The 27,518-nt window shown below is 42.4% G+C and overlaps 1 protein-coding gene across 8 annotated transcripts in view; it reads left to right on the top strand.

Annotated features, from left to right (window-relative positions):
• Positions 1-443: 443 nt before the first annotated feature.
• Positions 444-27,518, top strand: part of NR3C1 (nuclear receptor subfamily 3 group C member 1) — a 119,950-nt gene continuing 92,875 nt past the window's right edge. For 2 of the 8 annotated variants that reach the window (XM_072826319.1, XM_072826314.1), the window contains exons 1-2: positions 2,860-3,109; positions 5,509-6,720. In XM_072826319.1, coding sequence (XP_072682420.1) covers positions 5,525-6,720 — 1,196 coding nt within the window. In that variant the 5' untranslated portion in view covers positions 2,860-3,109; positions 5,509-5,524. Of the gene's footprint in view, positions 577-903; positions 1,046-2,134; positions 2,231-2,859; positions 3,110-3,349; positions 3,731-5,508; positions 6,721-27,518 lie in introns of those variants that run through there. The other 6 variants (XM_072826317.1, XM_072826320.1, XM_072826316.1 and 3 more) reach the window with 6 other exon arrangements.

Raw genomic sequence — 27,518 nt, 5'->3', positions numbered from 1 at the left:
GGCCGAGGTTCAATTAAGGGACTAGGTTTATGGTATGAGGAGCAGGATTCTATTTGGTGACTGTTACTGTCCCTTTACATCTTACACAAATTTTACGTTTTTATAAGGTATTCCTACGTATAGTGATTCCTAGGATAACTTTTGAGCAGACATGGAAGGATGACCACACTGGCTTGCGTTATTTAAGGCACTTTTCGAAGATGCACACCATATTAAATTTGGGTCTTGATTCTTTTCCCCCCCTCCCCATGAGCGACCCAACGGAGCGAGGCATCTGGTTTTAGCGACTGAGGCGTCTACGCGGGAAAAACTGGCGGGGGCGAAGCAGCGTTCCTGAGGCGGGTCCTACGGCAAGGGCCTCCGTCCAGTTGGCTTGGGCCAAGGGAGAGAGGAAGGGGTCGTCTTAACAACTGGGCTGCCCAGCGCCCTTCGTGAAAATTCCACGGGCCGAGGGTTCGACGCTGGCAACGGTTTGGGTTCCCTTTTCTTTCCCGAGGCCGAGAGCGGGTCTTCCTTTGCCAAGATGGCGGCCCTCGACCCGTCTGGAGGCGGCCCGAGTAGATCGTCCCCGAGCAGGTCGGTAACTAACTAAGACGCTTAGTTCCCTCCTCCCACATCGGACGGCGCGCGGGGGCAGCGTCCACCCGCCAGCTCCCGGCGAGGGCTCCTCCGCGGGCCGCCACGGAGAACCTCTGGCAAGATGGTGGCCGCGAGGCTGGGCCGGCGTCAGCGTCCTTTACCAAGATGGCGGCGGGCGACTTCCGGCACGCGCCTCCCCAATCCTCTTGGAGATGTCAGAGCAGGGGCGGCCGCCGCCAGCGTCCGAACGCCGCCCGAGGAGCGAGTGGCTGAGGCGCAGCGCCGGGCGAGGACTAGGGTGGAGCTGCGGCAGCCTCCGCCCCCGTCCCCGTCCCCGTCCCCGTCCCCGTCAGGAGCTGGCAAGCGCTGTCACCTGTGGGGGCGCAAAAGTTACCGCCCCAAACCCTAAAGCAACACAGCACCACCTTTCCCCGAGTCACAAAAATCATACTAAGTGTCGCACAAGGTAGGAGGCTCGGTCCCGGCAAAGCCCCCAGCGCCCCCGGACGCGGCCGGCTGGGGACGGGGGCTGGGGCGGGCGTCTCCCGCGCGGACTCCCCTCGCCCCACGCCCCTCTCCTTGGGGACCGGCCACGTGTTTCCCTCGGACTGAGGGGGAGGCGCGTAACGGGAACAGCTGGAGGGAGTTAAATGCTGACATTTTAAAGCTGCGCGTGTTTTGTTTCGTCTGGAGGGGCAGGGGTCCGGTGCACGCCGAGGGGTGGGCGACGCGCTGCGCCGAGTGCGGCAAATGTCACGATCCGGGTGCGGGGCCCCCGCGGGAACTTGGACGCGGGCCCTGGAGGGGGCGGGGGAGAGGTCAGGAGTTTGCGGGGGAGGCAGGGCGGACTTTGCAGGCGACTTACTGTTTCGCCTGCAACTTGCTTGTAGGCCTGCCACCACCCCCACCCCGCCGCTTTCCTTGAAAATTAATAATAAAAAAGTGCAAAGAGATTCAGCTCGCCGGAGGTTTTTGCATTTGGCGTGCAACTTCCTTCAAGTGTGAGCGCCCTAGCAGGGAGGGAGGGAGGGTGGGGGTTGAACTTGGCAGGCGGCGCCTCCTTCTGCCGCCGCCGCCGCCGCCGCCGCCGCCTCGCAGACTCGGGGAAAGGGTGGGGGCCGGTCGCAGCGCGGGGGGCGGGGGGCGGGGGGCTCTGCTTTGTAACTTCTCTCCCGGTGGGAGAGCGCGGCGGCGGCGGCCGTGGGGACCCGCCCCCCCGCGACTGCCCCCCGGGCCTAGAGTCTGTGTGCGCCGACCCCCTTCGCTGCCCCCCAGAGGGCGTGTCTGGCGGGCCGGCCCCGCAAGCGGCCGACACGCTGCGGCACCGTTTCCGTGCAACCCCAGTAGCCCCGCGCTAAGTGACACTTCGTGCAACTCGGGCCCGGGGCGGCGGCGCGGACCCCCTCGCGGCGCTGCCGCGGCTGCGGGCCGCGCCCCGGCCCCCGGCCCCCGCCCCCGCCCCGCACCCCGCCCCGCACCCCGGGCGGCGCGCTGTCACCGCAGGGGCGCCGCCGGCCGTGGCCGCCCAAGGACCGGGCCAGCTCCGGAGTGGGTCGGGAGTCGCGGAGCTGGGCGGGGGCGGGAACGAGGCAGCGAGAAGACAAACTAGAGAAACTCGGCTTCCCTCCCAAGCCCGCCCCGGAGAGACCAGGTCGGCCCCCGCCGCCGCTGCCTCTCCTGCTCGCGGGGGGTGGCGGGGCGGGGTGGCGGGGCGGGCGCGCAGAAGCCCCGCGCGCTCTGGGGCGGCGGCCGGCAGCCCAGTCCCGGGCGATGCCGGGGGCGTGCGGGCGCCGTCGGGGCCGGGGTGGCGGGGCCCCCGCGGAGGGCGTGGGGCGGGGGCGGGGGCTGGGCCGCCCCTGCAGTTGCCGAGCGTCGCCAACAGGTTGCACCGTTCCCCGCCGCCGCGCGGCCCCTCGGGCGGGGAGCGGCCGGGGGTGGAGTGGGAGCGCGTGTGAGCGAGTGTGTGCGCGCCGTGGCGCCGCCTCCGCCCGCCCCCCGGTCGGTCCCGCTCGCTCGCCGCGGCCGGGCGGCCCTTTCGCGTGTCCGCGCTCCCTCCCCTCCTCCTCCTCCTCCTCCTCCTCCTCCTCCTCCTCCTCCTCCTCCTCTTCCTCCTCCTCCATTTTGCGAGCTCGAGTCTGTGACTGGAGCCCGAGGCACCACCCGCCCGTCGGGGACGGATTCTAGTGGGTGGAAGGAGACGCCGCACCCGGAGCGGCCGAAGCGGCGGGCGCCGGGACGGAGGACGCGCGCCGGAGAGCCCGGGCTCGCGGGGATCGGCGCGGGGCGCGGGGCGCGGGGCGCGGGGCGGGGGGCTGGCTTGTCAGCCGGGAAATGGAAGACTTTCTCAAATAGGGGCTCTCCCCTCCTCCCCCCCCCCTCCATGGAGAAGGGGGCGGCTGTTTACTTCCTTTTTTTAGAAGAAAAAAAAAATCTCTCCCTCCTGCTCCTCCTGCTTTCACACGTTAAGTTGTTTATCTCGGCTGCGGTGGGAGCTGCGGACGGTGGCGGGTGAGCGGCGCCCCTGCCCGAGGTAAGACGTGGGGAGGGCCGGGGCCGCGCGGGTGCTCGCTGCCCCGAGGTGCGGGCCGGGGCCGCCAGGCCGGCTCGGGGGCCGCGGCGGGAGCCTGCAAACTTTTATTAGCCTCGGGGACTGGGGGTGGGGGCTGGCGAGGGGCCGGGTGATGGTGACGAAAGGGCCGCGCGCGGGTGACAGCGCTGGTCGGCCGGCGTCCCCGGGTCGGGCCGAGGGGGAGGAACCCGAGCTCCCTGCGAGTGGAGCCTCCTGGAGCTGCCCCGGGGCTTTGGCTCCTCTGGCTCCCTGGCGAGGCACTCTGGCCTCTGCGCCCCCAGGCCCCCCGTCCCTGTGCTCGCAGGGGGCCGCCCAGACACCCGTTTTACGGTGAACGCCGAGCCGCGTTTGAATTCTAGCCGGCCGAGTATTTCCACTCCGCCCTAGTGCGCCCGGGCGCGAGCAGGGTTCCTGTCGGGGCTCCAGCGCGTCTCCTTTCTGGCGGGCGCGCGGGGTGCGCGTGTGCGTGTGTGTGTGTGTGTGTGTACACACGCAGGGGGCTGACAGCCTGCAACTTGGAGACCTCGGCCAGGGCTGGCGTTATCTGGTAGAAGTGGGCGTGTCGGAGAAAGAACTCAACAGGTCTGGACACGTTTCTCTTTTTACCCCTGCACTTTTTTCCTCCCCGGGGAGAGGGTTTGTTCTTGAGCGCTTGGCACCATTGCGCGCCTGACGCGCAGAAGTGGCCCCTCGTAGAAAGAGACCTTCCCCCGCCGGAATAGTTTCCTGGTGCGATTTTTGCCCGGCGCTGGTTTTGACGTGTGGGTCTGCGGGCCGGGCCACCGCCGCCTTGGGAAAAAAAAAAAAAAAAACGCTTCTGACCCCCTGGCGTGGTCCCTGGAGGCTCATTAATGTGACAGCTATTTGCAGTTTAAACTGGGGGCTAAAGTCGTTGCAGGGCTCCTTCGGGGGAAGTATTGTTTTGGTTTCGGGTTTGAGGGCAGCTGTCAAAGCGGCGTGGAAATTCATTTGGGCTCCATTTGATACCTTGTGTTTAGAGATCGTTATCAGATCAACGCCGCGGAGGGGCGGGGCGGGGAGGTGAGCGGTCTCCCCTCCCGAGGTGCAGAAGCAGGCCCCCCAGCCCTCCCTCCACCTGGATCCCACGCCGCTCCCCGGGAGGGCAGGTGAAGTTTATGTCCGGGATGGTCTCCGTAGAGCAAAAGTTTCTTTTCATTAGGTAGGATCGGACTATGATGTCCTGGATGTGCTTCTCCGAGTCTTCACCTGCCTCTTAGAACATCCTGATGATAAACAATATACTACGGACCTAATACTCCTGAGCACAGCCTCCGAATGGGGATTGGTGAAGGTTTAGAATACAGAGAAAAGGATTCTGAGCATTTTATTGGCTGTCGTTTTACCTGGGGTTATATGAACGTGATTTTACAGTTGTGGGTTTTTTCTTTTTAACGCTTCGTTATTTGGAAACGGGGAGAAAAAAAAAAAAAACCAATTTAGAGGTAGAATACCGTCACATCCTGAGGGTCTTAAGCGACTTAAAAAATAAATGTCGCTTTAGATTCTATTATGTTGTAAGGGTTGAGAGAGCTGTGTATTTGTTGTATTTACGCTAAAATTGTAGGGAGAAGCTACTGCACGTTGTATATTCCTTTATAAAATCCAAATTATAGTCGGCCTATATACAACATAATCCATTTGTTCTGTTCAAAATTTGAAGGCAGGCATTTGAAACAGACCCGTTCAATAAGAAATATGGGTTAAAAATAAGAGCGTTTCTTAGTGTATTGGAAGATCATCATTGTTTATTTTTCAAATAAAATGTGCATGGTTTACCAGTAGATTGTACCAAAGGTTTGGATGTGTGACTAGCAGGTAGGAGGGCAGTTTGTGAGCAGTTTGAAAGAGAATTCTATCATAGTATTTATCAAATTTTATGTGTTTTGGTTCTCAGAAAAGCAAACAGCCTTGACTGATTGAAAGGAAGTAGGAATTTTAATGATAATACTCTTTTTTTATGAAATACTTTGACATCAATTTGAACCTTTAGAATAATCAGATGTAATGAATTATAATGTCTGTGATTAACAAAGTTACAGTTCTGTGAGTGGCAGGATGAATAGCCAAGCTTAGTTTGATACAATTTTGCCCTCAGCTGTGCAATTGAACTGCATTGTTCTTTTAAAGGTGGCACGCTGAATAGGAGAAGGGGACGTGGCTTTTTTTTATTCCGGAAGACAGAAACTACTCTTTTGATAACAAGGAATTAGATTCAGAGTTAACTAAAAGGTTCATTTAACAGTCTGTTACTAATCAGATCACTGAGATAATGTGACTTTATAGCTTATTCTGTTCCCCCTCTTTTCTTTCCCTTTTTTTTTTTTTTTTTTGCCTGGTAGCTGATGATAATCACTGATGGACTCCAAGGAATCATTAAGTCCCCCCAGTAAAGAAGAAATCTCTAGCAGTGTGCTTGGTCGGGAGAGGGGAAATGTGATGGACTTCTATAAAACCCTGAGGGGAGGAGCTACTGTGAAGGTTTCTGCGTCTTCACCCTCACTGGCTGCTGCTTCTCAGTCAGACTCCAAGCAGCAAAGACTTTTGGTTGATTTTCCAAAAGGCTCAGGAAGCCATGCACAGCAGCCAGATCTGTCCAAGGCAGTTTCACTCTCAATGGGATTGTATATGGGCGAGACAGAAACCAAAGTGATGGGAAATGACCTGGGATTCCCACAACAGGGCCAAATCAGCCTTTCCTCTGGGGAAACAGACTTTCGGCTTCTGGAAGAAAGCATCGCAAACCTCAATAGGTCAACCAGTGTTCCAGAGAACCCCAAGAGCTCAGTGTCTGCTGTTTCTGCTGCCCCCACAGAGAAGGAGTTTGCACAAACTCTTTCTGATGTGTCTTCAGAACAGCAACATTTAAAAGGCCAGACGGGCACCAATGGGGGCAACGTGAAGTTGTATACCACAGACCAAAGCACCTTTGACGTTTGGAGGAAAAAACTCCAGGATTTGGACTTTACTTCTGGGTCCCCAGAGAAAGAGGCGAGTGAGAGCCCTTGGAGATCAGACCTCTTGATAGATGAAAACTGTTTGCTCTCTCCTTTGGCAGGAGAGGACGATCCATTCCTTCTGGAAGGAAACGCGAACGAGGACTGTAAACCTCTCGTTTTGCCGGACACAAAACCTAAAATTAAGGATAATGGAGATCTGATCTTAGCCAGCCCCAACAGTGTGCCACTGCCCCAAGTGAAAACAGAAAAAGAAGATTTCATTGAACTCTGCACCCCTGGGGTAATTAAGCAGGAGAAACTGGGCCCAGTTTACTGTCAGGCAAGCTTTTCTGGGGCAAATATAATTGGTAATAAAATGTCTGCCATTTCTGTTCATGGTGTGAGTACCTCTGGGGGACAGATGTACCACTATGACATGAATACAGCATCCCTTTCTCAACAGCAGGATCAGAAGCCTATTTTTAATGTCATTCCACCAATTCCTGTTGGTTCAGAAAATTGGAATAGGTGCCAAGGATCTGGCGATGATAACTTGGCTTCCTTGGGGACTTTGAACTTCCCTGGTCGGTCGGTGTTTTCTAATGGCTATTCAAGGTAAGATGAATGCTTTCTATTTCTTAAGAATGGATTTAAAATGGATTGATAGACTTAAATATTGAGTGATTTGTGTGTTTTCCAAAGACTCCTTTGATTTCTCATGTGACTGAGTTTAAGTGGTCCTTTGAAAGTAGGTACGGCTGAAAGACAGCCTAAGTGGTTTATCTGTACGTTAAGCATTTCTCTGAAATAACGACATTTGGTAGTTGAACACTTTATTTAAAAATTCAAAATAATGTTGCTCATTAAGTTATCTTGAGTAAAAAATTACATAAATTCAAGGGGGGTTGATACCTAATATTTTGATTGTGTTCATTGATGTGTTCTTAAAATACGCTTTTACTTTAGAGTGAAAAGTAAAAAGCTGTGTGCTCTATTCATTCACTTGTAAAATATTAGCTTGAGGAGGTCAAAGGGTTAAAAATCAGAAGGTCTAACAATGAGCCTTTTCTTCAAACTGAACCTTCTGTGGAAGAATTTGAATTTTGAGATTGCTAAAGCAACGCAGTGAGCAGTGTACCTGACCGTAGGCTTAGACGTGGGACTTGCCCAGTGGCGACTATGCTAAACTGACCTAAAAGTACACAGTTGTGTCTGCTGTTCAGTCTTGTTAAGAAAGGAATTGGTGACAACATGGTACAAAACAAAATCTGATTTTGAAAAGTTCCTACAAGTTCTCAGATAGATATGTGTTGGCCAACATTGTGAAGCTTCAATTCTCAGCTGTCATTTATTTGATTTGTTTCTCTGTATTCTTTTTTTCTCGGTCATTTCCGTTTGACCTCAAAAAGGTCTGTTAAAATGGAATTACCAGGAAAAGGTGCTAAATTTAGATAAATCTTTTGATTGGGGTTAAGTTCTCTACCCTGTACACCTGTTCCTAATTCAGATAAAATACTGAGTTGTGTATCACATTTTAGGTGTGAAGGAAATACAAAAATGTGATTGTAGAGACACAGGATTGATTAATAAGTGGGGTTTGTTTTTTGGGGTTTTTTTTTTTTTTTTTGAAAGGCATAGTAGTAGACAGTGATTTAATCTGTAGGTGAGCTTCTCAAGGTTTTTTTGTTGTTGTTGTTAGTGTTATTCATTGTTTCAGCAATTAGTCAATGAAGATTTTCTTTAAAACTCTCTAAGATGCTTTTTCTTTTAAACATATATCGGAACACTCACTTGTTTCTTATATTGTCTTTAAGGAGGAAGGTTTTCTTGTTGGGAGAAAAACTTTGAACTTAGATTTAGGCTATGTTCTATTCCTTTTAAAAGGCCTGTTTCTTATCAAAAGACTTTGGTTCTTGTGTAACTAGTAATCTATTATTTAATAATAATCTTTTATTTAGAATACTACAACTTTTTATTGTTGACATTCTGAATGAAATGTTTTCAGTAAGGAGAGTTGAGATGTTATTTTATAAATTGCTGTGTTTAAATGTTAAAAGACATGCTGTGTTTTAAATTTTTCAATCTCAAAATTTTGTTAGTGGAATTAATGATTCAGTTGCTTGGTTTTCTTAATGAGTATAGTTGAGGACATTCCGGGTGGCTCAGTGGTTTAGCGCCGCCTTCAGCCCAGGGCGTGATCCTGGAGACCCTGGATCGAGTCCCACATCCGGCTCCCTGCATGGAACCTACTTCTCCCTCTGCCTGTGTTTCTGACACTCTCTCTCTCTCTCTCTGTCTCTCATGAATAAATAAATAAAATCTTAAAAAAAAGTGTAGTTGACTCGCCTAAGCTATCTGTAGGAAACTCACACTAATTTATAAAACATGCAATGGTACAAAGAAACATACCTCCTAGGAAACTTTTAGGAGATTATTAATGCATTTTCTTCTAATAATCACTATGGTACTGTTTTTATTTTTTTTTTTTTTTACTGTAAAAAAAAGTATAGAACAGGACTTAACCATTTTTCATTCACAGTGAACTTTCATTAAGCCTTGTAAAATCTGGAATCTGGAGCATGAGTCTTAGATGAACATAATACCTTTAAATCATTAAAGATGATTTTAATGCTTTCCATAGGAACTTAAGGCATATAAAGTGTCTTCACTTTTAATTTGAGCCTCATAACAACCACATGGTGATAGGCAAAGCAGTGATGTGGCTCTTTCGAGAGTATTTAATATCCAATGAAATGATGATTTTAATACTGATGTGTGATTTGTAATTATAATCAGTTTGTGTCCTAATGAAAAGGTGTAATATCTTACACAGGATAATTTGCTCATGTTTGAAAATTTCATACCTTATGGCATTAACTTAACATGGAGAACTGTGATTACCCAGAACAAAGCTTCTTCCAAGTAAATTGAAACAATGTTCCTTTTCTAACCAGCATTGAATTAGTCTATTGTTTCCACACAACAGCCCTGATATAACTAAAATTGGTTGCTTTCTCTTCTGTATATGTTACATGGTTGTAGCTGAACAATAGCTGTTAGCAGTGACCCAAATGATCAACATGTTGAGACCACAACTATGGTGAATACTGACTTTCTGATTTTACATGTAAAAATATTATATACCATAATAACTTAACTTGCATTCCTTTTTTAATTAAAAAATAAATTGTAATTTGATTTTTTAAGCTGCCACCTAAAGTTGCTTTTTCTCAAAATGCTTAAAAAACAACACTTTGTTTTGATAGGAAAGGCACCTCCTACTGCTGTGTCAACATAGGTTAACATTCAGTTCATTTTTATTTGTAAAATTATGACTGTCATAATTGAGTATAGTCAAAAACCTTGTTTTTAAGGATTAGGTTAATTGACAGTAAAAGAAGAGAAAAATTAGTGATATCATACATTTTTTAAATAAAGCAAACTAGCCATACTAACTTTTTAAGTTATGCTTTTTAAGTACTGAAATTCAACAAATTTGACATAAACTTATAACATTGATGAAAACACATTTTTGCACTTAAGCATTAATGGTGAAGCTGCTGAAAAGAGGCAGAGGAGTAAGTGGTTTTAGGTAGAATTAGAGCTTTTATTGGGATTATGTTGAAACTTGAGTGTTAAAAGGTTGACCATTTTGTGAAGGGTAAGGTTATTGAAGAAAAGGAATGATGCAAGATGACTTTGTAAACTCAATCTTAGGAGAGTTTAGGGCTTTGATGTATAAAGCCCTGAAAATTTATGTACATTTTAAACATCTCTCAGTATTAATTGCATCCATGTCCAATTTTATTAACATAATGAAATTGAAGACCTGTGTGGTACAAACACAGGGTGAGGGAAGCAAATTCTTTTTCTTTCTTTTCTTTTCTTTTTTTTCTTTCTTTTCTTCTTTTTTTTCCTGTTAACACTGTGCTGAATGTTTTCTCTGAAAAAAAGGCATAAGGAAGAGATTTTGTTTTGGTCATGTTTACCCTCGTTTTTTAAAGGATACTATGGTTTATTTCCTACCTTTTGTTTTTCATCTCCTCCCAAAGGTTCTGAGAGTGAGTGTTCCATTGTCTTTTTTTGGGTTTAATATTTCTGATACTTAAAGAATTTATGTTAAAGGAGATTTGCTTTAGGTTATTTACATATTTTTAGCTTTATGATGTCTTTTTCATTTTTAACACTTGTATTTTATTAAGGCTGTCTTAGTAAAAGAAAAAAAGATAAAATACACTGTGTATTCAGGTGTGTCAATTTAGTGTGGAATGACTCCAATATTAGAAATATGTGATTAGCATGGGTCCTATTTTATTAAAATTACTTCTTGAAATGTTTCTTTGGCTGTTCCATGATATTTGTATAATTGTGATGCTGTTTTGGTTTTGTCTCTTGGTGTTCCAGATACTTTAGTTGGATCATTTTAAATATATCATTGTATGTTTATAAATTTTATGAGTTAGTCTGAAACATACCTTATATAAATGTAGGTTAAGTGCAAATTGTATTAATAATGAAATTCATATGTGGGTGGAGATCACTGTAGGGGCCTTTTGAGATTTTAGTGAAGGAGAGATTGGATCAAAAGGGTTTATTTTAGTGTGAGTACCTAATGTGAAAGAGCATCTGTATTAATTGGTTGGTTATATAAGTCCTAATCCACTCTGGCCTGCAGGTGATTGAAATAGCCTAGTTGTTAGGAAATCTTAATTTACATTACATTTAAAGTAAGTCTGGGGCATGTTTCTTAAAACATTTTTCTCTTTAAAAGATCACACCTAGTTTTAATTAGCAGTAAATTCTCTTTATGTACTATGTACTGCTCATGTGAACAAATTAAATAAGCATTCTGATAATTGTATCAGGTAGTATTTACAGGTATTTGCCGTATTAACAGGCACCTGCTTCCACATTTCTGAATCATGGAGAGTACATATTGGTGAATTGTGTTGCACAAGAGTTCAATAAAATTTTTTTTTAGATTTTATTTATTTATTCATGAGAGACAGAGAGAGGCAGAGACACAGGCAGAGGGAGGAAGCGGCTCCATGCAGGGAGCCCGATGCAGGACTCGATCCCAGGCCTCCAGGATCATGCCCTGGACTGAAGGCGGCACTAAATCGCTGAGCCACCGGGGCTGCTTGAATTTTTTTTTTTAATTAAGCTATTAGCTGGGGAAAAAAAATCAATTCCGGATTATTGGTCCTTCAGAAAGGTTTTAAAAGCCCATGCTCTTCTTATTTCTGTAGTTTCAGAGAGCCAACCACTCTCATTTTCTTCTGGCTTATTCTGCTTATGTTTTGTATTTCTCAAGTAAATAAAAATATTCCTAAGAATTTCCACTTAAAGGAAAGATCCATTAAGACTTATTTTCCTTTTCAGTTGATCATTTCTATGCTGAACTGGATTAGAATGTGACTTACTGGAGATTTATATCTTCATTTTATTCATTACAGTATACATTTTAGAAAATATGCAATTTTATAGCAGTTCAAAATGAGTTGTAGACAGTGATTTTCAACCTCCAAACACCTAATTTTGACAGGCTGTCATCTTGATCTTACTGTCATCCCTATGACCCTTAAATTCAGGATTTCCCATGGAGTTTGTGAATTAATGGGTGGTGGGGGCAGGGGAGTGAGAGAGGGAGGAGTGCTAGAAATGTGGAATGGTGAGGGATAAATTTGGAAATATGAAGAATGATTCCAAAAAACAGCAATTTGGATCAACAGTTAAGAAATTCAGAGAACTTTGAGAACTTTGGGATTGTGTTTATGTATGAGGGAGTGCACTAACCACGATTACAATTCAGCTGCTTTTATTTGAGGTGGAAACTTAAAGCTAATGGGTGGCAGTACAGCCCTAACTGTTATAGGGGGGTTATGTTATTGTCTTTTGCTATGCTTCATTCCCTCCAAAAAGGATGATTTTAATGCCATTTACATGATTCCAGCTAAGTTCAGGTTCATATTCGTTCCTTTTAACTTAATCTGCTCTTTAATCAATGAAAGTTGAGTTACTGCAATGAATTTGAAATAATGATCATCTTACATTGATAGAAGCACTTTATATTCACTATTACACTTTATATACACTCTCATCTGACTGTAGACTGCAGCCTTTTTCTTCAGTAATGTATTTCCAGAGGCTGTGTGTTTCTCTGCTGTAATATTGAAGAAATTAAATTCTTATTCAATGGTACATAGATGGAATAAATGAGGGGGTTCTGCAGTTGCTAGACAGTATTTAAACTATTTGTATTGCAATGTTGGTCTTCAAGCCAGTTATTTTGAATGAAAGTGCGTGTTTCCCTAATTTTATATCTGGCCCAATTTATTTTTTTTACTTTTATTTTTTTATATCTGGGCCAATTTAAATATTAATTGGTTATCTTGGTAGAGCTGTATGCTTAAACATACTTTTTCGGAGTATTCAAATATGAATTTTGAGTGCTTTAAAATACTTTTTGAGCCAGTTTCAAGATATTATAAGATTTGACAGTACCTAATAACGCAGTAAATTTAGTGGAAGTACTTCTTATTTTAAAATTTTTAAGATTTTATTTATTTATTCATGAGAGACAGAGAGAGGCAGAGACACAGGCAGAGGGAGAAGCAGGCTCCATGCAGGGAGCCCGATGTGGGACTCTATCCCAGGACCAGGATCATGCCCTGAGCCGAAGGCAGACGTTCAACTGCTGAGCCACACAGGCGTCCCTAGAATTTTTAAAATTCATTCTATGAGGCACCAAATACATACATGCATATGTACATGTATATATACAGGGAGAGAAAGGGTTAATGATTAATTGCAGCTGTTTAGCCCATGATCTTAGATGAATTTTTATTTTTTTGACTAATACTATGAGCATTCAACTTGAGTATGCTGTATGACATATAGTTTGCTGCAATAAATGTTAACTCTTACTCCTTTTTATAATAAAAAGAGCTTTTCTTCTAGTTGTTTTCGTAATCATCCATAATATTTAATGGTGGCTATTATGAAAGTGTGTTTGATAGCCAATTTTTTTAAAGCTATTTTGAAATGATATCTAATTTAGTTCCTGATTTATTATTTCATGCTGTTGGGGCAACACAGTGACTTGTGACCTTATGATTGTCACATGTCGAACATTAAAGCTTTACCAGTTTGTTATGGACAGATTTTGTTGTTGTTTTAATGTTGTTTTATAATTATTGAGGGAAAGGTCTTCTTTAATTTTATGATTTAAATTGCAATTTAGTTACCTAAAAAAAAAACCCTCAAATTCCTTCCAATTTGATTTAGTTACTCAGTAATAGAAATAGCAGAAAAGAACTGTTTAAAAAGATTTTATTTATTCATGAGAGACAGAGAGAGAGAGAGAGAGAGAGAGAAAACCAGAGACACAGGCAGAGGGAGAAGCAGGCTCCATGCAGGAAGCGTGATGCTGAACTTGATCCTGGGACTCCAGGATCATGACCTAAGCTGAAAGCAGATGCTCAACTGCTCAGCCACCCAGGTGTCGCAGTAGAAAAGAACTAGACTCAAAATCAGAAAGTTCTAAAGCTGAGCAGAGCCAGTCTTTAACCTTGAATGATTAGAGATTATGGAATGAAAGTACTTTCTTGACAATTATAGATGTATTATTTTCTTAACACGTGTGTGTGTTTCTCTTTCTAAAATTTTACGGTCCTCTTAACCTGTCCTTAGTGAAGGAGGCAGTGGGGTGTAGGGAATGACATAGTTAGGTTGGCTATTTGACTTCTTTTGTTTATTATGAAGTACAAGACCAAAAACAAACTGGGATTTGGTATTTTTATAAGAATTAGTGTAGTTGGTGGCAGAAAAGGATAGGTAAACACCATTGTTGGTAGAGCTGGAAAGGTGGAGCACTTGGGTTCTCGGAACTTGTTTTATATGCTAGGTACAATGATTTTAGATTAGAGCACAAAGGCTCTTGAGAGCTCATCTCCCACATTCTCATTTTTCCAGATGAGGAAGTGAGACCCATACAAAATGCCTAGAGGAACACTGCAGAATTAGTTTGTGGTGTTGCTGAGTGTTGTAATTCTTTGTTGTCTAAATTTCTCTATCAGGTTTCTCTTAACTAATATGCTCTCTAGTTCTAGAGACTTGAAAGGTAATACAGATTACCAGGTATTTTTATAAAAGTTGCTATAAAATCAACAACTTTGGATTTTGAAAATGTACCATATCCATATTCTTTCTTATATTTTTTTTAACCCTTTCCTCCTCCACTAATGTTGAGTGTGCATTAAGTGGCAGCACCATGCTAAGGGCTTTCTTTGTATGCATTCATCTCATTTAAACTCCTTTGTAACCTGTGAAGGTTTGTAATTCTAGTTTCTGTATTAAGTTATTGATTCTGCTATTATCTATGTGGAAGAGGAGACAGCTGTTATTAACTTTACAGGTGGAAAAACAAGACATTTTTTCCATTTCAAGGAAAAAGAATAGTCAGAAAAACTGAATACTGATCTGAAGGGGAGTATTTATATAAATACTGTGTTAGAAATTTCCAATGGGTCTTTACAAGTTTTTATTTGTCATCCGTGAATCTTTAAACAATATATATAGGAGAAATGGGATCAAGCCTATGCTGTCCTGTGTATGTTGGTAGAGTCACAGCTTTCTATGACATTTTCAGATTCTGTAAAACAGCGTGCCTGGCATTTTTGCCTCACAGGATTTGTGCATGTATGTTTACTTTGAAAATTAAAAACTGGGATCCCTGGGTGGCGCAGCTGTTTAGCGCCTGCCTTTGGCCCAGGGCACGATCCTGGAGACCTGGGATCGAATCCCACGTCGGGCTCCTGGTGCACGGAGCCTGCTTCTCCCTCTGCCTATGTCTCTGCCTCTCTCTCTCTCTCTCTCTCTCTGTGTGTGTGACTATCATAAATAGAAAAAAAGAAAAGAAAAAGAAAATTAAAAATATAAAAAAATTTAAGGTGGAAGTTTTCAAGCTCTGCCAAGTTCTCCTGAGTTCAAACCAGCATGACTCTCATTGGCCAAATACATTAGGACATCTGTGCCTGTGTTAGGTGTATCCTGTTCCTCGGTCACTAAGACTTTTGCAGCAACTACTGTGTGCAATCTTCGAAGGGTCATGGATGCCAGTGCCATAAGGAAAGTTATATTGAAAGTTTTCAGGCACCAAGGTAATTGTATTTAGGTTAATTTTGTTTCACTTTTTTTTTTTGTTAGTTTTTCAGTGCATTCTGTTTATTAGGTCTGTCATCTTAAATTTAATAGCATATCGATAACGTCAGCTACATTCTTAGGTTTTTATTAATAAATGCTAGAAGGTCCCCTTGATGTTTTACTGTCAGTGTTCTTAAATGACGTATGCAAAGATTCATTAAAGTTTCATTAAAAAACTTTAATTTGTCTGAAAATGAGAATTAAATTCTTTAAATTTTTTTCATGTTTATTTAGCAAAGCTGGGCGAAAGGAGTTTCTGACTCTATTGAATACCAAAATTTATCTTAAGTGTATAAATTTTGGGAGGATTATGTAACCTTTTTCTTTATTGATCAAATGGTAAAAACAAAAAAACAAACATTTGACAGATTAAACCAAAGTTATAAATATTTTTTATATCACAAAGAACCAAGTACAGAAACAAGTTAAATGGCAGTTTAAAATGGTAAACATGCCAATGTCAAATATAACTTAAGTTTGTAAGCAGCTTTTTAAAAAGGGAAACAATAAAAAATTTAATTAGAACTTTATGTGAAATTTGTCATCTGGAATCCAGCTGAGTTTATTAAGGAGAAAGTGTGACTATAAAATAGATAGATTTTTTTAAAACAGAAACCCAAAACGAATGTTGTATTTCTAAGCCTCCACCTTGAAATGGTATATATATTATCCCTCTTTTGAAATTGCCTTCAGACCCACCATGTAAGCCATAAAAGAAACTGGACTCATTACACTATAGTTAACACTTGAATGTTCTTGCTTAATCAGAAAATTTATTTATTCCTTAGCTTCATGGTTTATCTTTCACCTTTTTTATGTGATTCCAGGTGATTTCAACATTTCCAAAAATTTAGAAATTTAATCCTCTCACACATTATAACATTTGTTTTCATTGAAGTTATTTAAAAGAACCCATGTAGGTATTTCTTTAGATGTTTAAAACTGTTAAATTTCCCTGGAATAAAAGCCTAGCTTCCCAGGGTGACCAGTCTGAAATAGATGGTGCTCAGTGGTTAAGGTGTGATCTGTTTGCTTTAGGCTACCCAGGAGCTTTATGTTAACAGCTTATATATTCCCTTTTGACATAGTACAGAACAAATAGTATTTGCCTGAGGCCTGATTTTTTTCATGTTTATGTTCAAATAAAGTGCCTATTTTTCCCTTAGATTTGAAGGAAATTTGACTATAGGTAATATAAAGTAAAGGTAAATACCTACGTGTAATTCCTCATCTCCCAGAATTTAATTTCTCATTTTAATCCTCAATATTTGGAGGAATTAACGAAGTGACAATCGATGTGTCAAGAACTCAAAGTACACTTAAACTATTATTTTTTTTACTTAAATTATTTATGCCCATAAAATAGTTTGAGTTAAAGCTACAATATAAAATTCACATATTCACACATTTTCTTTTATTCTTTATAGCCTGAAATGTCCTGCTCATAGTGAAAGTACTTTAAAAGAAAAAAAAAAACACCAAAAAAATTAAGCAAATTTTGGTTGTCACTATTTTCTAAATTTAGTCATGTTTATTATTTACAAAATGCTAAAGTTGAAGTAGATCCCAGACTTTGAAGTCATAAAGATGCATGCAGTGGCATTTGTAATAGGATATTCCTTTTGTAACCATTCTGTTACATTCTGTTTTCCTATTAGGTAGAAAATGTTCCTTATCAGTAAGCACTTACAGTGGTCTGGTGTTGGTGCAGTCTACTAGATTTTAAATATAAGAAGAAATGTTCTTTAAAAACATAGGTGAAGCAGTTTCTAATTCAGTGTATTAGGGACGAGTGACCCTTTGATTCATAATGTCATTTAATAGAACTGCACAGTGCTTTGGAGCTACCACAGACCTATTTGAAAGAGAAAACAGTAAATGAAGCTGGAGGGAAAAGCTAGAACTCAGAGGCCCATGGAAAAGGAAAATGAAAGTTCTAAATTCCAATTCCAGCATCCGGTTAAATTTGATATTTCTGTGCCTAACTGCTTCTGTATGAGCACTGGGAAATATATAAGCAGCCTAGCTACACGGTGTTAATAGGAGGAAGAGCTACAAAGGCATGTTCTGAGAAAGGAATTCTTGAAATGGGTGGAGTGGGAGGTTAACTTACATGGTCTCTAAGAGCCTTCCGACTGCAGTAGTGGCAGCAGACGTTTATGGAGCTAGGCACTGGGCATACAGAGACGAAGAAGACAAAAATCTCCAGCCTCACACAGCAGTCTGGTGATGTTCTGTCCATTACCAGATCCCTGTACCTCTTTCATTGTCCCTTTCCCCAACCCCTGTGCAATTGGCTTTTCGAAATGTACACTTGGAGGAGGTTAAATTTTGCCCCAGAGAGGCATGACTGAGACTTCATAGAGGAAAGTGTGGATGAATGGGAAACAGTTGATTCTGTTGTTTAGGGGGGAAAAAGGGTGGGTGGGTGAGTGGGGGTGATAACAAGGAGTCTGAGACAGAAGAAGGAAAAGATAGAACAAATGAGCTCATCAGATGAGGACTGTGTAGTTAGGAATGAGCCAGCAGATTTCAGTCACTTGTGGAGGAAACTGGTATGTACAGTCTGTCGTTCTGTGATACAAGATAGGGAGAAAACAGGATTTTCACCCTTAACACATGGCCTATGGTTATGCACCCTTGGTGTTAGACACCTTTTTTCTAGTCACTTCAGAATATTGCCTTATGCTCTAGAAGCATAGTCCTCTTTGGGGATCTCCCATGAGCCCACACTTGAGGAATTTTTGCCTGGAATCTTCTTTCCCCAGATACCCACACTAATTCTCTCTCTTTATTTAGGTCTCCACTTAAATGTCAACTCCCTAAGAGAGACCTATTCAGATGGCTCTGTGTAAAATAGTAGCATCTTTCATATGCTGTTCCCTTGCCTTCCACGTTTGAGTGATTGTGTGTGTCTTGGCTGTTCACCTGCTAGACTGTAAGCTCCATGAGAGCAGTGATACTGTCTTCCAGTATCCTGTACTCCTGTACCCCAGCAAGTAGAAGAATGTCTAGCACATAGCAAGACCCCTGCAGATACATGTCGAATATATGAATAAAGAAAATTGATACAAATACCAAGAAGATGAGTAGGGATGGACACACTTCTGTCTTCCCTGAGGAAGAGAAATTGTCAGTATCACTAACAGGAATTACAGCACAGATTATCTCCTCCACAGTTTTGGTTTCAAGATGCACAAGCGCTTCTGTATACATAGACTACATAAAGCAAATGTGTTTTTTAATTGTTGTCATTCTTTAACTTTGCTTTATGACTTTGAAATGGACTACTTTTCATAGTTTCTTACGACATCTCTGGTACATTCACCATTGAACAAATCAGGGTAACCAAACTTGTAAATGAAGTTTGAGGTTTAGTTTTTTTTTTCTTTATCTTGTTCAAGATAGTAACCTTTCATAGCAGAAGCTGTCTCATCTTTCTGTTTTCTGTTTAAGATTTGGGATGATTCTAGCAGATACCTACCATATGTGTTTGTGTTGACTTGAAAGTCCAGCAAGAATTTGATTTGCCCATTTTTCATGTAAGTGTGTGAATAATTATACCGAATACTCTGAGAGGTAGATTATTTTTGCCTGAATTCTAAATTACCTTTCTCTAACTTCGTTACATTTTAGATTTACCTTCTTCTGTGTATGGTTTTGACTTGTTGCACCTATAGTATATAACTGCAATCAAAAAGGTCAGTAAGAGAAGTTATCTCTCCTACTAAGAGTTGTAGGAGAGTTAAGCTTCATTTGGTCAGGACAGTCACAGAAAAGAGAAAATGCAGGGTAAGTAGGTAATAGCTAAAGCAAGAGAAGTGGATGAGGTCATTTAAGAATGAACTACTTTAGTGTTTAGGGGAAAAAAGAAGGGAGGACCAAGGACAGGGCTCTGGAAGGCATCCAAAGAAAACAGCCACAAAAGATACTGAACGAATAGCTGGAGAATTAGAAGGCAGCAGGTTTAAATCAGGGTGGAGACAGAGTAGTTCATGCTATCATGGCAGTGGAGGTAGGAGAGACAGAACAGAGTTTTCTAAGAAGAAGAAATCCTTGCTGAAGCCGGTCCTTCAAATGTGTAAACATTCTCAGAAGTCAAAGTAAGAGAAGTCAGTAAAACCCTCAATGGAACAACATACTAGTGATTAGTGTATACTTTTCCTTTTTTAAAAGAGCTTAATCAGTCTCTGAAATTTAGATTAAACTATTAAAGTGTATAATAAGAAACACACTCCTGAGACCACAGAGACCCTGATCCTGGGTTAAGAGTAAGGGGCAAAGGCTGGAAATCGGGAGGAAATAAGTGTCTGTTACCTAAGAAGTCAGTGCAACAGGAAAAAAAAAATCTGGCCATCCCTTAGTTTGAACTCTTAGAACCTCAGTAGTTTCTTAATCATTTTCTTAGTTTCCCCCATCTCCTTTCTCAATCCATTCCATGCAGTACTGCCAAATTGATCTTCTACAACACTGCTTTCAATATAATTGGCCTAATCAAAAAACGTCTGTGGTTCTGTTGCTCCTGGCCTAGTGGTTCTCCAGTGTTCTTTCCACTACGACCCATGTGCCAAATGTGGCACATGGCAAGGAGCCATGTGCCAGAACCCTTGGAGGATTTGGTTTTTACACAATTTCCTACAACTCTGTGCTCTTCTGTCTTATCCAGGAAAGAATATCTGCATGTGAGTGAATGTATAGGGATAGTCTGGGAACTGGTTCTATTCAAATGGTTTTTACTCATTATTATTTTTCCAAATGCCTTTTCAAAATTGGCAAAAATGTCTTTCTTCCCTTCAGTAACATTATACCAAGAAAACACTAATAAACTTACATTGCCTGTCTTTTCCTTCTTTATTCCACCCATTCCTGCCTGTCTTCCCCTTATCACCTGCCTGCCTGTTCCAGCATGTAAGTGTATACACACACATAGAAGGCATTCTGGGTTATTTGCTTGGAAATAAGAATAGCACCATCACATACCAGTTTCTCTGCAGCTTGCTTTTCTCACCCAACAGGACATCCTGAACATCCTTCCAGATCAACAGATGTGTTTCCCATTCTTTTTAATAGTTGTATTCTGTTCAGTTGTTGATTTTTTTTTTTTTGCCACTACAAACAGGGCTTCAGTAAATACCCTTTTCTGTGAATACTTAACATGTAGTACCTTTGTTTCTAAGGATAGATTCCTCCCAAAGTAGGGTTGCTGAGTCATCGGTATGTGTATTTACATCTTTAATGTGTATTTCCAAATGATTTTTCACAGGGATTACAGCAAACCACAGTCTGATCTTGCAGTGTTTATATTCTTTTTTACAATGAAAATAAAAAATGATTATTGACATTTTTTCCGCAAATCCTAAAATTGATCACAGCACACCAGCATATACCATATGATGGAACTGAGGTTTGTTGTGGTCTGGAATTCAGGCTCCTCCTCTGCTTTTCACATTGTGTAGCCTTCTTTACACTTGAATGCCCACTTAGTTTCTGCAGTTTCCTTTATGTGTCCCTGCCAGTCCCTCTCAGTCTTGGTATCCTCTCTGATGGTATCTGTAGCAGCTGCTCACCATACAGTTCTTTATACCTAACTCCATGATTATCACATGGTAGATATCCAATACATATTTGTTGAATTAATACTGATTTCTTTATATATTTCCTTTCCCCCTCCCTTTTGCCTTATATGTTTCTGACTTATCTTTTCTGCTAGATCCATTCTTAAGGATGAGGACTGTTTTCACTACAGAACCTCGCACTTGAGAAGCCCGATTCAGGCTGGCTATTTGAACAAAGAATCATATAGGAGAGGAAGCAAATAGCATGGCCTGGCCTTTAATCATAGTTTTTACCCATTTTAGGGCGGTTAGGAACTATAAAAATCCAGTTACAACAGTAAGAACACTTGTATTAAGCTGTTAGAATATCTGAGGCACAACACAAGTTACAAAGGATGGAGCAGGGAGCGAGGCCACATTGTCTCTGTCCTTGTGGAGCTTATGGTCTATGGATGTTACATTTAAAAGATTTGTAGGAAATCTTAAAGCAGTGGTAACCAATTTCAGGTTCTTTCCAACAGAGGCTGTGGAGTATTAATCCATTCATTCAATGCCTACCCTGCTAGGCACTTAATGGAAGGCCCAGGGGTAGCCAGGCCTTTGCTGAGAGGTAGCCAGTAGACCAGAGTGACTGCTTGTGGACTTGTTTCCCAAACCAGCTTCACCATTTCTGTATCTGTGTGTAGAAGCAAAAGTGTAGATAGGGTGGTGAATGTTAGCATATACCGCAAGGAGAAGGTTCCAAGCCCACTCACTATTCAAAGCATGGACCGCAAAGAGTATGCTCCTGTTGCTGTCCCAGAATCCTAGAATTCCAACTGGAGGCAGTCCTGATACCTAGTTTTTTTTTCACATGAGGAAACTAAGGCCTAGTACGATTAGTAGTATTGTGGGTCAGAATTAGGACTGTATCACACTCTGTGGATGTGAGTCTATTTAATAGTTCTGTGACCTTGAGCAAGTTTATAACCCTATAAACCCTCCTACCCTTCACCTTTAAAATGAACACAATGAGATAATGCACATATACTGCACAGCATAGTGTCTGGCATTTACAAAGCACTCATGAAATGTCACTATTATTTCTGGTGAGGTGGCTAAGAGGAGACGACTCCTTAATGCCAAAGGTTCATGCTTGGCAGCACTGTCCATTGTACCATACCACCCTCTTCTTAAGCTTCCACCCTGCCCCCATAAATTGATAGTTAAGATCACAATGAAGCCAGTTTAAAAACTTTCTTACTGGGATCCCTGGGTGGCGCAGCGGTTTGGCGCCTGCCTTTGGCCCAGGGCGCGATCCTGGAGACCCAGGATCGAATCCCACGTCGGGCTCCCGGTGCATGGAGCCTGCTTCTCCCTCTGCCTGTGTCTCTGCCTCTCTCTCTCTCTCTCTCTCTGTGTGACTATCATAAATAAATAAAAATTAAAAAAAACAAAAAAAACTTTCTTACTAAGTATTTATAGTTATGTAATGGAGACTTGAACCTCTGGGATCATTTATCAGATTTTTTTTTTTTTTTTTTTTGACCATAAGTTTGAAGAGGAACTGAAAAATGCATATGTGATAGATGTTTCGTTAAAATGAGTGCTGAGTGCTTCCTGTCTGGCTTTCTCCCATTCCTGCCTGCCCCCCATCCCCACCACTGTTCCTCTAGAGTTGCTCTCTTACTACTTTTAGAAACTTGACTAAGGTAAATCAGAATAACTGAGGAAGAGCAATCTTCTCATTTCTTGACAGATTCTTGGGGTATGATAATTCCATTGCTCCTGTTTGATTTCTTAGTATGTCTTTGGCTTTTTTTAAATTTTATTTTAAAGATTTTATTTATTCATGAGAGACACAGAGGAGAGGGGCAGAGACACAGGTAGAGGGAGAAGCAGACTCCACGTAGGGAGCCTGACGTGGGACTTGATCCCGGAACTCCAGGATCACACCCTGGCCTGAAGGCAGGTGCCAAATCACTGAGCCACCCAGGGATCCCCATCTTTGGCTTTTTTTTTTTTAAAAGAGAATATTAACTGTCCAAGAGTCACATTACAATGCAAAGGTTCTGCCTCTTTAGAGAAAAACTTAAAAATTAGTTTTTATGATTCAGTATGAATTAAATCCTTCAATGAAAAGGACTTCACTTTCTGGATGTCAGTTTTCAAATATACCATTGTTCGTGTCCATGTCTAAAGTTATTAATTACCTGGGGCATCTAGGTGGCTCAGTTGGTTAAGCATCTGCCTTTTTGGCTGAGGTCATGATCTTGGGGTCCTGGGATCAGCCTCACATTGGGCTCCCTGTTCAGTGTGAGGTCTGCTCCCCTCCTGCCCTTCCCCCCACTCATGCTCACTTGCTCATTCTCTGAAATAAAATCTTAAAAAAAAGTTATTACCTATACTGAAGCACCTTGCAAGTTCCTGAATTAATCAAGTCACATGCTTCAACCTTATTTTGTAAATAAAAGAAATTGCTTTCATTCCTATTTCCCACACTCCAGTCACTTCCTTGGAATAAAAAAAAAAGGGAAAGTATGTTAGGAAAGAGGAATAATTGACTGGTTGTGGCCTCAAAATGAAGTGACTACTCATTAGGGTATTTTCCTATAAGAAAAGAGTAGCTGAGACCCATAGTTAAGTAAAAAGCCAAGGGGGTCCTTGGGTAGGATTCACTATGATTCATGGGATGAGATGCAAATCTGGATTTTATTCATTTTTTAAGAATTCTGGCTCCTTTTAGACATGTTGGGTACCTTAACACTAGATAGATTTGTCACATCTAGAAATCACTTTATTTTCTCCATCCTACTAATAGGAAATGGGAAAGGTCACATACACAGAATTCACAAAAAGAGCCAGATAGTTCAGAATCCAGATATTCAGAAATATTAACTGGAGTTTTCATTGTGTCTCTCAGGAGAGGTCCAGAACTGAAAACTGACCGAACCACCTCTGGCATTTGCTAATCACATGAATGCAAGCAAGTCTGTTGCTATTTGTACCATAACTATGTTTCATGTTTCTGATGACCTTTATTCTAAGAAAGGTTGGCTATACTTTTTTGATGAATGATGGATTAAATATTTTAGTATGGACAGTGAAAGTCCTTGGCTTAGAAGCCCTGGTTGGTTGGTTGGTTGGTTGGTTGGTTGGTTGGTTGGTTTTTAAGACTACTGGTCTTTATGGACTTTAGACACTACTTTTTTTTTATTTTGCATGAGTAAAAGTCATTACTTAAGTACCTAGCAAATACCTAGCCCTTTCTTTTTAATAAATTACATATGAAGAATCTGAAGTTCAGGTGCATCAATCATTACTGAGTGCCTACCAGGGCGATTAAGTGGCTAGTGCAGGATTTCAGAAATAAGTGCAAGAGCTGGAATTTGAATCCCAGTTAGTGTCTAAACTCCATACTTGTATCCTTTTGGTCACACTGACTCTGCTTTTCCACCCTGGGCAAGTTTCATAAGCAATTAGAGTATCACCAACTGAAGGACCAGAAACTTCAAATGTACTCAATTCCTTTAACTACTACCGTTCAGCGTGGCACTCTGTGCTCTGGAGAAGGAAGAGAGCTCAGAACTTCTGATCTCAGAGGAGCCTGCATCTGGCTGGGAGGACATGGTGCCAAATACAAATTGTGAGAAACAATTCGCTGTAACAGGTGCTGAAGCGTGTTGAGGTCAGAGGATGGTCACGTGAGTGTGGGAGAAGGGACCACCTAATTCATCCTCAGGTGCTTCTTTTTTAAGCAGATGCACACTTCCTGTGGGTAGAGTCTTGTCCCAGACAGGCAGCTGCTGCCAGCCCTGAGGCTGGCCTGAGGCAGTGGCCAGATCACTCACCTCCCCGGGCTCCCAGGACAAGGGATACGTTCCTCCCTACCAACCTCCTTTGTGTTTAGGGGCTTATGAAAAAGAAGTGAATGAATTTTAGCTACCTCAGTGAAAATAACAATTTAATACCGAGGGCTGTTTTTGTTTTAATGAGTGACACAACTTTAAGGAAGGAGTGAAATCCTAATGGTGGAATTTCAGACATTTCCCCTTTTCTAGTGAAAAGCTAGTGAGGTACCAGAGCCTTCCCAGTGTACCCCAGTCACGGTGCCTACCTGACATGTATGTGAAGCCAGCACCGCCGCCCCTTGCCCACGGAGCACACTGCCACGTTGTTGGCTCTCCTTTGTCCCTGGTCATTTTTCGTGTCTAGTGTCTCACCAGAGCCCCTCCAGACCCTGGTATCCTCGAGTTGGAGAACGTGAATCCATCAGTACTGCTGTTAAGAGCTGGTGGTACCAAGCTCTTCCAAGAGCTTCCAAGCTTCCTGCCATACTATAAGAAAAATACTGATTTCTATACAGGGCCTCTCTCCTTCCTGCCTTCACTCTATTTTAAGAGTTCTGGCAGGCGGGGTGGAGCACCGGGATTCCGAATGTTTTCAGATACTCCACAAAACCCCAGGGGGATGACTCACGTTTGAAGTCCCTGCTCCAAGAAGGACAACAGAGGTGCCAGTAAACTCCCTTGGCAAGGAGCAGAGGGTAGGATTTGGACCCCCGCTGAGATGAGGGGAAGCCCGTGACAGCCTGGGAGTCAGCACCCCCAGTTACACCCCCAGGAGGAATGCCACTGGCTCCCTGTGCCTGCTCATCTGACCTGACCTTTCTCCCGGGATGTCACCATCTGTGGGGGGCGGCGGCACAGCCCCAGGAGTAGCTGTAGATGGATGAGGTGCGGTAGCCCCGTGAGGACCTCCCCATCCCAATGTGAGAACTTCTCTGTGCTCCTGGACACTCTCTAACCATCCGCTGCTCCTGCGGTGCTCTAACTCTCCCCTGGTTCCTAACCTTTCAGTTTATTTTCTCCCGTGGCCCTTGTGTGTCAAATAGGAGAACGTTTTCAGCTTCCTTTAATTATCCACATACACTGGCTTTGTCCCCCCCCCCCCACACACACACACCTTTCAAACAGGTAATGATTTTTTCCCATTTTGCCTTAGAAAACTTCTAATGGGCACAGACCTAATTTCAGGGAGCCTCCCATGAAAGCCAAATAACAGTGAGGGTTTATGAAAATAGAGTAGAGCACTGTGCCCACTTTAACAGGGAAGAAATAGCAAAAAGTTGCAAAATACCAAACCATCCCCTGTGTTTCACATTGTCCCAAATATTCATCCAGAGACGATTAAGAAATTACCATGATGATTTTGAAATAAAGACTTTTTTCTTAGTTTTTTTTAAGCCCTTTATACTTTCCTCTTTCATTAATCAATTCAGCACGTAGTGCAAACTGATACAGTAGTCAGTTCTCAGAGACGTAGATTCCCGTCAGAATTGTCGAGTGGCAGCATGTTGTGTATTTTTTATAGTCTCCAGAAGTTGGACAATCTACTTGTAAATAAAAGTGCCCATTTTTTAATACTTTAAAATATTTAAAAATTTTGAGTAATTTATAAAATATGTATGTTTGTATATAAATTCTCTTAAAAGTGTATCCTATTTCCTTGTCAAATATACTTCATTTTTTTTATAACTAAGTAGATATGCTGTTATATGTCTAACTAGACATCCACTGAAGGGAATTTAGAATAACAATTTTTTTTTGTTATTACAATGTTGTAGTGTATGTGTGTGTACATATTTTCCCCCCTTTTGAGGTATTTCTTTAGGTTAAAGTTCTTAAAGGTAAAGTTTGAAATTTGCTTTAAGGTAACATCAGAAGTGTTAAATAGCTTTCTTATAGGTTTCTTTTAAAATTATGTGTCATCCACAGGACTGGCTTTCACTGCTTTGTTTTGTGCAAAATTCCTGAAATCTTCCATGTAAGCATAGGTGGGATGGCTAGACTTTCTTACATTGAAAGAGTGAGGGCCTGGGAAGGATTTTGGAGAAGGTGTGCAAATATAGCTGCTGACGTGATGATGTTGGCCTGCAGTCTGGCATGGCGGTGTGTTCAATCTAGCAACTGTCTGCATGCCAGCATCCCATGGCTGAGATTTGTGGTTTTCCTCACTTCATGCTGACTGCCCCAAGTTATAAGATGGCACTTCTGAAAATAGGTAGAATATGAAGGCCCAAGGGACTTGGGAGAAGAGGCATAATGTAGATACTCAATAAAACATGACTCAAGAATTCAAGTCTCAGGCCCTAAATTCAGCTCTTTTCTTTCTTTGTGGTTCATCCTAAGTGTTTAATCTTTTGCTTCCATTTACTGCTCTGCAAAATAATCCCCAAGTTGGTGAGACTCAGGCCAATTACAAACAATTTAGAATATGGGAAGTTAATATAAACAGTGAATAGGGAACATCTTCTAAAGGCAGTCGCACATTTTATATGTTAATAGAGTGGCAAAAAGAGACCTTTGCAGGAGCTGAAAGACCAGAAAGAGAAACTAAATTTATGAACTCTCTTGAAAACACATTTTCTAATTTTACCATAGGCAGCATGTTTTTTTGGCAAGTTATTTCATACCTATAGAAAACATCTATAACGTATAGGTATGATTTACAGAATAGTAGAGCAAGTACTCCTTTGTACTCGCCACCTAAAGTAATGAAGATATTGTTACCATTATGTTAGCAGCTCACCGTCAGCCTCCTCTCGGTCGCATCTCCTCCCTTCCCACCTGTGGGAACTGTACTACTGAATTTTTTATTTTTATTCTGTTTTAT

Source organism: Canis lupus, chromosome 5 (assembly GCF_048164855.1).
Source record: "Canis lupus baileyi chromosome 5, mCanLup2.hap1, whole genome shotgun sequence".
Classification (NCBI taxonomy): domain Eukaryota; kingdom Metazoa; phylum Chordata; class Mammalia; order Carnivora; family Canidae; genus Canis; species Canis lupus.
This window is presented reverse-complemented; position numbering and strand designations above follow the sequence as displayed.